Here is a 12,083-nt window from a genome sequence, read left to right as displayed (position 1 = left end):
GAAGTTCCGAAATTACATGGATCCTTTTGGCAGAAAGAAAGTTCAAACTGACTTTTAAATGCTTAAAATTTGAATTTGGGAGTGAATTTTTCACAGAATCTACTTGAATCTACGTTTTGCTTGAAATCATTAGTATCTCAATTTTGTCATAAACCGCACTTATGCTCCTTGTCCTCCAGGCCCTTCATTTCACTCTAGTCTGGCAGAATCGCGTCTAGGATCTCTTAATTTATGATAGATGGGGATGTATTTGGAACCGGGAGCAAAAACAAATGTGACAAGAATGTACCCAAAAACGGTTTGCAGGGGGTGAGTCAATGGTGCGTGTGGACTTAAAATCGCGGAAAATCAAAATCTTGGCCGATCCTAATTTCGTGATACCGCAATTTGAAATTTTCATAGTGAATGCAAGTTTTCTGCTGATTTTGATCAGTTTTATTATTTATTTGTCCATAGAAACCGTGTTGGTAACGTTGCGTGGTGGCAACGATCATGGTGTCAACAAACCAAAAATCTGATCATGGAGTCAACGATTGTTGACGTCGTGATCAGGCAGTAAAACGCAAAAATGGGCCCTGAGCATGGTGTCAACGATCACGGTGTCAACAAACAGAAAAATATCTTCCTTGTGAGTAAAATTAAAAAATTAAGTGTACAGGAGAGGTCTGGGTCACGTATAGTTGGATTAGGTTAGTTTAGGTCAGGTAAGGTTAGGTTAGGTTAGGTTAGGTTAGGTTAGGTTAGGTTGGGTTAGGTTAGGTTAGGTTAGGTTAGGTTAGAGTGAATAACACAAGAAAAACAAGACTTGAGATTTAAAAGGTGTTATTGAGGCAAGTTTTAAGTTTCGTTGACGCCGTGATCGTTGACACCGTGATCATTTTTCATGAGGGTCAGAATTTTTTATTTTTGGATGATCATGGTGTCAACAAAAACTTAGAAAAACTGTTTGTTGACACCATGATCGTTGACACCATGCTACGTAATCACTGTGTTAATCGGTTCTCATTTTTATTCTTCGCTCGATTCATTTCAATCGAATACATACTCTTTCGTTACATGCAGACTTCCTATCATGCTCTTTTTTTTAACTGAACAATTCGCCTTCTGCTGCGTCTGCAGCAATTGTTGTTATGAATATGTTGTGCGTGCTGATTATAGCTAATTACATACTCGACTCTCTGAAGGCGTTTTTTGTGCACAAGTAGCGCAATCTGTCGGAGAACGAACGAAAAAGGGATCAAACGATTCGTTCAATCTCACTTCTGTTGTTCTCCAACAGGGTGCTCTACTTTCGCTCATTAAACGCCTTCAAAGAGTCAAGTATGTAATGAACTGAGATCAGCACGCACAACATATTCGTAACAACAATTGCTGCAGACACAGCTGAAGGCGAATTTAAAACAACCTCGAAACAACAAAGAGCTTGATGCAAAAACGGCTTTTTTCGCCCCTCCTCTGGAATTTCTTCAGACTTTGTCTATTGATTACTCATACATGAGCGCTTCTTTTCCCAAATTTTCAGACCCCCAAAAAATTTTGGGGGGGAGCTAGGGGGGGTGGAAGTCAAAACCTGTGAACCTCGATATCTCTCGAACGAAGAAAGATATCGAGGTCCGGTTTGGACGAAAAATCGTCTAAAATTGCATACTTTAAGATTCTAAAGGTCGAAATCCCGATATCGCATTTTTAAGTCAACATATGTGCTTTTTTCCAGTTTTTAGGTCTAGATAATTTCTTTTAAACAAAAAATTTACAAAGATCTCAATTTTTTATTTGAACCAAAACCAGTTTTTTAAATTGTTCGTCTTTTTCCGCATCCAACGAGTGGTCCATTAAGCTGGGGAACCAGACGGTTCCGGAGTTATGATCGATTGAAGTTTCCGCTCAACGTGCGCCGACCGATTTTCGCGCGCAAAAAAGTCGGATTTGACTGTTATTAAATCAGATTGACTGTTCAAACTGAGCGAAATGCATTATTAGGGACTCTTGAGGGTCGCTGAGTTCAGAAATTACAGATACTTCCAAAAAATTCACGTTTTTAAAATTACAGCTCTGTAGCGCTATTTTAGAGGCCCACTGAGCGCCGACCGGCCGCTTAGTGGTCCTGTCCGAAGCTGCAATTTTAAAAACGTGAATTTTTTGGAAGTATCTGTAATTTCTGAACTCAGCGACCCTCAAGAGTCCCTAATAATGCATTTCGCTCAGTTTGAACAGTCAATCTGATTTAATAACAGTCAAATCCGACTTTTTTGCGCGCGAAAATCGGTCGGCGCGCGTTGAGCGGAAACTTCAATCGATCATAACTCCGGAACCGTTTGGTTCCCCAGCTTAATGGACCACTCGTTGGATGCGGAAAAAGACGAACAATTTAAAAAACTGTTTCAAATAAAAAATTGAGATCTTTGTAAATTTTTCGTTTAAAAGAAATTAAAAGCACATATGTTGACTTAAAAATGCGATATCGGGATTTCGACCTTTAGAATCTTAAAGTATGCAATTTTAGACGATTTTTCGTCCAAACCGAACCTCGATATCTTTCTTCGTTCGAGAGATATCGAGGTTCACAGGTTTTGACTTCCACCCCCCCCCCTAGCTCCCCCCCAAAATTTTTTGGGGGTCTGAAAATTTGGGAAAAGAAGCGCTCAAGTATGAGTAATCAATAGACAAAGTCTGAAGAAATTCCAGAGGGAGGGGGGGGGGGGGCGAAAAAAGCCGTTTTTGCATCAAGCTCTTTGTAGGACTTTTTAGGACTGAAAATTTGTAACGCGGTATATTTTATTTTGCATTTATATGTTTTAATTTATACAATAATAAAACAAATTACACAGCGGGTAACAAAAATAATTTTCACGTAAATATACGTGATCCATTATTTGCGCACTCACGGCTTTCTCGTATATCTCGTTTTCATACATTTAAGACAATTTTTACTGTTTTAGCTATTTCAGTGATTTCATCTAAAAGAGATTAGACGAATTTTAAGGAAAACTCATTTCGAAAATTTGAGAATTACCGCTCTCTTCGCTATCACGGGAGAATACTGCCGTGCTAAGTAAAAACACCGTATGATCATTCAAGTCTTGCCAAATATCCTCTCAGAAAATATTTATTCTTAGGGAAAGTTATGAATATTTTTCCTTGACATTTTCAGACGCTATAGATCAAATTACAAACAAACTCTGAAAAATCAAATGAAAAATAAGTACAGAGTTTCCCGAAATTCGTGATTTTTAAAAGGGAATTTGGCAACGTCTTGAGGCTCATAGGGTGTTCTTCCTTAGCACGGCAGAATACGAAAGAACGTAACTCCATTTCAGTGTGCAAGAACTGAAAATTTCATGAATTTTTTCCTCATATGTCATGCAAAACCCGGAACAATTTTGGATGACAATTGCACAGGTACATTATTGTAAAATGAGTAAATTGTTTGAGTCAGTTTGACAACCTTGGAATGGAGTTACGCTCCTTCGTTCGGGAGACGACGAATAGAGAGGCGGCGCAAGGCAGGAAGTTTTGGCGGGTCAGCAAGAAGTATGTCGAGCCGGTTGCATCGTGCCTCTTGGAAGGAGCCGGCTGAAACATTGAGCAAGTTTAAAATGTGCCTCGGGCGGCTCCTCGACTGCGTGGCGACGAATGTAATATTCAATGAAGTGATTTTTGTTTCGACTTTTCACCAATAACCATCGGTGCTCCCGCCCCACCTCTTCAGGGACCGCATTTCGGCTCCGCCGCGCTTTCAACCTCCCCCCGACCACCCCTTCTTGGCACTCTACCTCTTCCTGTCGGCCCTCGGACTTCCAATTCGCTTCCCGCTCATTTTTGTGGGCTCATCAAATTTTGTGGCTTCATATGTTTAACCAGCCCTCCTCCCTCCTCCTTCCTCCACCCAGCCGCCCTTTTTTCCTCCGTCCTCCCACTTCCTCACCCTCCTTCATTTTCTCCTCTCTGCAATTTCGTGTCTTGTCACGGTGATTTCCCTCTGTCATCCGTCCCTTCAGGAACGTCGCTGTTCCGGGTTGACTCGCAGCCATCGACCAGTCGTCGTGGTCAGAAAGAGAAATCGCAGGGTGACAAGCTCTTGGAAATTCAGGGAAAAGAGGGGTGTAGAAAAGGGCCGTTTTGGGTGCACCCTATCTTAATTTCCTCAACTTTACAATATTTTGCTTATTGAAGGTCTAAATTTTAAAGGATGCTCATGATCTGGTCATATTTGGCCGAACCATGCCTAAACTATTAAACATGGGCCTGAAGGCCGATTTTTGCGAATAATGCTGATTTTTCGGTATTTGACCGCATTTACGTAAAACACACATTTTCCGCCAAAATCGGCCCTTCTTGCTCCATCTATGACCTAACCTCAAAATTACCGGCATGTCCGTACTCTCTCTACATAGGTACTGTACTATAGCTATAACCTTATCTGATGGGCTTGGAGGACAAAGCGAATAAGCGCAGTGTTTGAAAACATTGAGATATCAATGATTTAAAGTAAAACTAGTCTGAATGCATATTCTGTGAATGATTCACTCCCAAACTCCAATTTTTAAACATCACAAAGTCAGTTCGAGCTTTTTTCTGCCATAAGGATCCAGTTAATTTCGAAACTTCAAACGCGTATTTCTCGAAATAGCAAAAACTGCAATTATGCGCCTTGTCCTCCAAACCCCTCATCTCTAAACTTGAAGGTGATTTCTACCGCACTCTCGTTCATTGTGACTGTGTTCTGATTTTGGTATTTCCGATTGTTGCAGGCGTACCTGAGAGCGCAGATCCGCAAGCAGCCAAGGCGCCCGCGCAGGGTCCGAGCCCAAATGGAAGGAGCGAGAACTTGGAGCGACTCCTCGTCAAAGCGCTCATCGACAAGGGCATCATCCGCGTGAACAGCGTCGCGTCGATCCGCGTCGTGAGCAAGGACCCGAAGGCGGACGACCCCGAGGTCGGCACGATTGCCCAAGCGCAGCGGCAAAGCGGGAATGGGAGCGAGGCGGGCGAGAAGCTCTGCCTGACGTTCGTCGAGAACGGGACGAACCAGATCTGCATCATCCCGGTGACGGAGCTCAACCAGGTGCTCGTCGGCGAGAATGCCGTCTACGCCCTCGTCAACGGCGCCGAGGCCGGGGAGAGCGAGGGGGCTCCGCCGCCGGGTGGGGGCGACGACGTGCCCATGCCGAGCCACCCCGAGGGCGAGATCGCGCCTCCCGGGCAGAGCATGGTCGCGACCGGTCCCGCCGACCCGCCCTTCGCCGATCAGAACACCCCTGCGGCCGCTTCCGCCGAGAAAACCAACAGAGTTGCCGGTAAGTCTCCTCTAACGTTTTTTTAAAATTTGCTTTTAGTCTCCTCTTCTTGAAGCCCGATGAAAGGTTGTATGGAGGGGATTGAAGCGGAAATGTTAAGGTGCTCAATGCCCCAAGATTCGTGGTTTGAAAGAAAGCAGTGGAGGTTAGGAGTCGTAGAGCGCGAGGAAGTGCTGTCAAGCGACTTATATGTATATGTATGTATGCTTTCAGTTTGTTATTCTGTTTTAAGTGAGCGTGTCGTTTCACGATAATACCGCCATTCGACCATGTGAGATCTTGTGTTGCCTACACTAAAAATTAAAGGCGCATCGACGTATCGTCAAAGTAACCTCTGCCTTAAGATTAAAATCGCTAAACGTTTTGGACCCTCCGAAACGTCGTCCGGACAAAATTCAGTAAGGAATGATTGATTTCTGAAATTTTAGCGATTTTATTCTTACTTTGAGTGTACTTTCCTTGTTATTTAGCCTTATTTTCATTAAAATTGTAACCTCTTCCTGTTTGGGGAAAACGCTCTTATTTGTGTATCCCGAGTGAGCACGTCATTTCACTATGATACTATACTATTCAACCACGAAGGAGCTTGTGTTGCCTGCATTGAAAATTGAAGGCAATCGGACGTGACGTCTTTATATGGTAAAAAGTTCATATTTGTGTGTCCCGAGTCAGCGCGTCATTTCACCATAACACTATTATTCGACCAAGTGACATCTTGTGTTGCCTACACTAAAAATTGAAGGAGCATCGACAATTCGACACATCCTTAAAGTAATCTCTGCCCGCGCGGTAAAAAGCAATTGTTTGTGAGTGCCCCGTTGAACGACTGAGCGTGCCGTTTCACGATGATTTGACCATGTGAGGTTTTGTGTTGCCTACACCAAAAATTGAAGGAGCACCGATGTATTCTCAAATAACCTCTTCCTGTTGGGAGAAACGCTTTTATTTGTATGTCCCGAGTTTACGCGGCATTTCTCAATAATACCACTATTCCACCACGTAGGAGCTTCTGTTGCCTGTACTAAAAATTGAAGGTAATCTGACCAGTGGCGTGGCTTGTATTGTGATATATCGATTGATCTGTCGTTTGAACCTGTGGGAAAATATCGATATTTAGAGTGAAACTATTAGTCGTTACTTCATCAACGAATACCGAATGTTGGGAAGTCGATTCTCATTGAAAGCATAAAAAAATTGGGTGTTTGTTTGGATGCGCTGGTCACAAAATCGTGTTTTAATGTTTTCAGATCATAGAAAAGCAATAAAGCGAACAACTATCACAAAGTTTTTTGCCACACAGAAATATTTACTAGACGACAGTTTGCCTTCAATTTGTAGCGTAGGCAAGACAAGCTCTCACGTGATCGAATGGCGGTATTGTCGCGGTATTGTCGAGATACACTGGAAAAAAAACACATTGGATCTAGAGTCTAGACTCTTAAAAACATCGACAAGAAAAAGTACTCTCGATTCAATCAGAATCTAGCTTAAATCAAGAACCAAGCCTCTTAATTTAAGCGGATTTCGTTTTGATTCAAGCAGAAATCCGATTGAATCAAGAGTATTTTTTCTTGTCAATGTTTTCAAGAGTCTGGACTCTAGATCCAATGTCTTTTTATTTCCAGTGTACACACAAACAATAGATTTTCACCAAGCAGGAAGAAATTACTTTGACGATACATAGGTTTTCCTTCAATTTTTAATGTAAAAACAACACAAGGTCAGGGAGCAGAGTCTCCTAGTGTTAATTAGTGTCTTAGGGATCCGTGTTTTATCGGAGAACCTTGGCGACGAAGGAAGGTACAATGGTACATAAGGGGTTTCTCCATTGGTGGAAGTAGGCTGGGGCGCATAGGAGTGGGCTTCTGCTCCTGGCCGGCGAAAAGTTGGGAGTTAGGTTAGTGTTGGGGCCTTAATCCCTAATTTAATTTAAAGATGAGAAAAGCTACCAAGAGCGCGCGGGCCTGGCTTCAGCTCCCTTGAGCTGGGGTTCCTAACTAACACCGGGCTCGAGCCGGGGTCCCTACTCTGCAGTTCACCGGGCTAGCCGGGGTCCCTAAACTACTCTCCGGGCGAACCGGGGTCCCTATCTAAACTTCTCCGGGCTAACCGGGGCTTACAAACTAATACACCGGGCGTACCGGGGATTTACCTGTGACACCGGGCGTACCGGGGAAACCTTACCTTGTGAACTCTGAAATGCCGGGCGGAACTTGTAGCTGTGGAGCCGTTGACTGCTACTTGGTAACTGGCGATGATATTGCACTTGTACTGGCGTGCACCCAGGACCTGGGTAAATCGGAATCCCGCGCCCGGCATAGGAAGTTGGAGAACAAAAAACACTTCTTAGAAAGGAACTTAAATACCTTTAACTTTGGAACCTTCTTAGCTTTATTTACAATTATTTACAACTGTGGGAACCAAAAAACTTATTATTTTCCTTTTCTAAACAAAATAAAATGACCTTAGTAAACTAAAAAACATCTTGGCGACGCGAGCGCTCTCTAGGGCAGCGCCGCTGAAGCTGGCCGCGGCCGGCGTCGCGGCGCGATTAGCCGTGCGCTAGACGGCCCGGCGCGGCAGCACAGATTACGCGCTAGAGGCGCGTACAGTTAGTACCCAAGTTTGAGGCCAAGCGGCCAAGCGCCATGAATCACCCGGATCCGGATCGGCACTCGGTCGGTAGCCGAGCCGTCGAAACAGTCGAGCGACCCGCAATCGCCGCAACCGTCGCACCAGAGTCTAAAACTTGGATCTACCTGGACCAAACTCACGCGTTTAGGGGTCATCGTTGCCGTGCTACCGAAGAGAACCTGGCTGCAAATCCGGAATGGAGAATTCGCATGCAATTTTTTTATTTCTTCATCTAAAAGTGCAGCTTGAAGAGCTGATTTCACAGATTTTTCTATAATTCTTTTCTATTATAGGAATTTGTATAAAAATAGATATAGAAGTGAGATAATGCTTCGCCCAGTGACGTCATCTGGCAGCATTCCCCATTTGGACTGCATTTTGCAATATGGAACCATAAATTCTGGCTCTTCCGGAAAAACACTTATGTGCATAAGGAGATAAATGGCACATACGTTCTTTTTCAACCGGACTCCAATTCATAGTTCCAAATTGCAAAATGTAGTCCATTTAAACACACGTATTCTCAGTGTTCATCTGCAAGATCGCAATTGTGCAGTCAGTCAATCTTCAAGCCATTAATGATATTTTGCGTCTGCGTCATTTTCGTCGCAATCCGAGCGAGAATTCCAAATTTTCTAATTTCGTTAAATGGAAGCACTCAAAAGTACTGAATTTTTTTTGTTGAGGAGATACTGATTTTTTTGGGAATACACTGAAAACAAACTGATTTTTGGCTAGCCTGATGCAGGAGACACCCTAAGAACCAGTACCTCATGAAATGAAGCTTTGAGAAAATGGTCCAAGCGCAGTAGCGTCTGAGATGAAACTGTAATGGGTCACTTGAGCTAGTCACAGAATCGTGTTTTGATGCGCTCACCGTGATTTTTGAGCCATTATCTTCAAGAATCCACTCTATTGTTTTTGATCCGAACCCGGGTCTTCACGGAAAAATTAAAAATGCTGATTTAACAATTCAGTTGCTAAAAAAAAGTGACTGCAATGTTTCAATGTAGATTTTACAACAAAAAGATGCTAATTTAACCACCCACGTGGTTAAATTAGCCTACAATAGTGGTTAAAGTAGAATTTTTTTGTTGTGAAATCTACGTTGAAATATTGTAGTCACTTTTTTTAGCAATTGAATTCTTACCCTGGTAAAAATTGGCGATAGGAGCTGCGTTTCAAAATACCTTAGGAGTTCTTATAGCCGACTGAAGAGGGCGTTAGAAAATCATATAGCTGGCTGTAGAAAGTGGAAAAAATCCTACGGCCGGGCTACACGAAGCGATACAAAATTATACAGCCGTGCTATAGTTCCTATCGCCGGGGTGTACACTTTATCGCCTGGCTGTTGCTTTTTTGCCATCGGCTATAAAAGGCTATAAGAAATTGTGTAGAAATTCTTGTGCTTTGGAAATCATTAAGTTTGATACGGAACTACCTTAATATTTACAAAACACACATTATATTTTCCTTTACTACATATTTTTTTTCATCAATTAAAATGAGAATAATCCATTCAGAGTGTGCAAACATTTCAAAGTCATGAGTTGAATAACGCTGACTCCGCGAGATTAAATATTAGAGCCTAACACAAAGCGGAGCGGCGGCGCACTGGCGCCTACAAACCTAACAGGGATACTTCACGGATTGCGCAATGCGTGAAGTATCCCTGTTAGGTTTGTAGGCGCCAATGCGCGTTCAGCGCTGGCTGGCCGTCCGCCGCGCCGCGCCGCAGCATACCGCGGCGCTTGAAGCAACTATTTTACACCGAGGTATTGCACAGTATTATACGAAATTGAAGGCACTCCAACATATTAGGTATGGCAGGCATCCTTCAAAAGTACGGAGCTTTCCTCGCAAAATAAATCAAGATACTGCGGCCCAAAAAGAGAGCGGTAGTCCAAAAACTCACTAAGTCCTAGCATCCGTAATTAGTAACGTTTAGCATACACTTTATCGCCAGGCTGTTGCTTAATCGCCATCGGCTATAAAAGGCTATAAGAAATTGTGTTGTCGGCTATAGAAGCTATTGGAAATCTTACAGACGGCTGTAGGTCTATGGTATTTTGGAACACAGATTCCACTGCCAATTTTTTTCCAGGGTAAATCAGCAATTTAATCTTTTCCGTGGATTCCTGTGCGGCGTGCACTTCCCCGCCGCCCGCGTGTTGCCAATTCAACCCCCCCCCCCCTTGTCCGCTCTCCTAGTAATTATGCATTAGCAGTATAAGTGCACTGTAACTTCCCTCCTTCTCGAATTCATTTTTTCTTTCGTCCACTAAATCAATTTGAGTTTATTTATGAAAATAGTTGCGCCTCTGGGCTCGGATTCGTCGATGCAAAGCGCGCATCTCCTAAGCGCCGAGCTTTATTTTTTTCTCCAACACTTACTACCACCAAGTCCTCCGTACTTAGGAAAAACGCCGTATGAGCAACCGAATGTTGCCAAATCGCCTCTCAGGAAATATTTACTGTCGAAGACTGTCATCCATATTTTTCCTTGAAATTTCCAGAAACTTTAGATCCAGGGTATCTAGCATCAGGAAAACCGGAAAACTGGAAAATATCAGGAATTTTGGTCGATCAGGAAAAAATCAGGAAAATCGGAAAAATCGGACGTTTTATCAGGAATTTTTCTTACGCGAATCTCCTCAGCGGAGAAGTCTTACTGCTTTTTGCCTACCGTGCCAGGAGTCGTCGCGCCGTCTTTGTTGAAAAATCAGGAAAATATCAGGAATTTTCAAAATGAAAAATCAGGAATTTTCATAAAAATCGGAAATAATCAGGAAAATATCAGGATTTTTCAAAATTAAAAAATACTAGACATCCTGAGATCGAATCACGATCAAAATGCTTCTAAAAGTTGGATGGGTAAAGTTAACGAATATTCCCGAAAATTCGAGATCTCTAGAAGGAGATTCGGCAACGTCTGAAGGGACATACGGCGTTCTTCCTTAGCACGGCAGAAGTGCATGCACCGAGTTCATCGCGGAGCCGCTTGACTACTCTCTTGGGCAGTAAAATATAAATTCGCCGCTCAAACGCATTGATTTATCATGAAAAGTAAACTTTTTAATGACCCCTCGCCGTCGTTGTGTCGCGCTAACGCGATACTCGAGGGAACATTGGCTAAATTGGGGGGAGGGGGGGGGGGGCGAGAAAAACTTAGTCAAAAACTGTGTCATCGTCCACAACACTCTGAGGAGGAGGGCTGGTTGAGGCTCATTATTCGAACGGCTTAGTGATTAGGAAGCTTCGCGGATCGTGTTACCGCGAGCAAGTGGGTTCGAATCCTGCTATTTAATTTAGTAAAGTTTTAGTCGAAGTGTATCCAGATGTATTCATGCCGTAGGGACTATGTACGAATGAAGTAGATCAAAAGGACTGCGTAAACACGATTCGCGTGTTTCTTGAATTCTTTCGATTTGATTCAGTCGTTCATTTTTCTTTGTAGTATGAATACCAGGGTGTCGAATATCGGTAAAAACCGGCTAATTTCCGTTAACTTCTATATCATCTGGAAAAACAGGAAAATGTCAGGTGAACGGTCACTGATCAGGAAATTTTGAGTATTTCAAGCATTTTTCAAACATTGATTCAATCGCTACCAAACCTGCAAGCAAAAGTAAGAAGTAATCAGCGAAAACGAAATCAATAGCTTTGCAAAAATTCAAAATTTAGCTATCCAAAATTTCTCCTCACAATTCACTGAAACACGAACTCCATAACGCATGATTATATTTTGATGGCATCAGTTGAGTTACATTTGTATCGTACACGCTCATTTGCCTAAAATGAAAGATTAATTGAAAAAATCGCAGACTCCACAGTCATGCCATTTTTCAGCTATGGAGTCTCCCCCACATCTGTTTCCTCGAAATGTAAATTGTAACATCACTTATTATGAGTAATGCTCTACATTCCTCCGCAATTTCGCATTGAGATGACAGAACAACTGGCGGGACGAGAGTGGAAGGAGATATTAAGTTTGAAAGGAGCGTAAATATATCTACTCAAGTAGATGACTAGCAGAGGATGGCCGAACCTTTAAGGAAATTGAATGAAATCATACTGTAGTCGATGAATGTTACAACATGAATTTGCAAACGATTTTTCATTTGTGCACAACGCTTTGCAAAGCTAGCAGCG

The 12,083-nt window shown here is 42.8% G+C and overlaps 1 protein-coding gene across 6 annotated transcripts in view; it reads left to right on the top strand.

The window, feature by feature from the left end:
• Camta (Calmodulin-binding transcription activator) overlaps positions 1-12,083 on the top strand; it is a 322,129-nt gene that overhangs the window by 80,486 nt on the left and 229,560 nt on the right. For all 6 annotated transcript variants that reach the window (XM_019045124.2, XM_019045120.2, XM_019045122.2 and 3 more), the window contains exon 3: positions 4,752-5,297. In XM_019045124.2, coding sequence (XP_018900669.2) covers positions 4,752-5,297 — 546 coding nt within the window. The remainder of the gene's footprint in view (positions 1-4,751; positions 5,298-12,083) is intronic.

The sequence above is a fragment of the Bemisia tabaci genome, chromosome 2 (genome assembly GCF_918797505.1).
Source record: "Bemisia tabaci chromosome 2, PGI_BMITA_v3".
NCBI lineage: Eukaryota > Metazoa > Arthropoda > Insecta > Hemiptera > Aleyrodidae > Bemisia > Bemisia tabaci.
The sequence above is the reverse complement of the archived record's forward strand: the minus strand, read 5'-3'. Positions and strand labels throughout refer to the sequence as shown.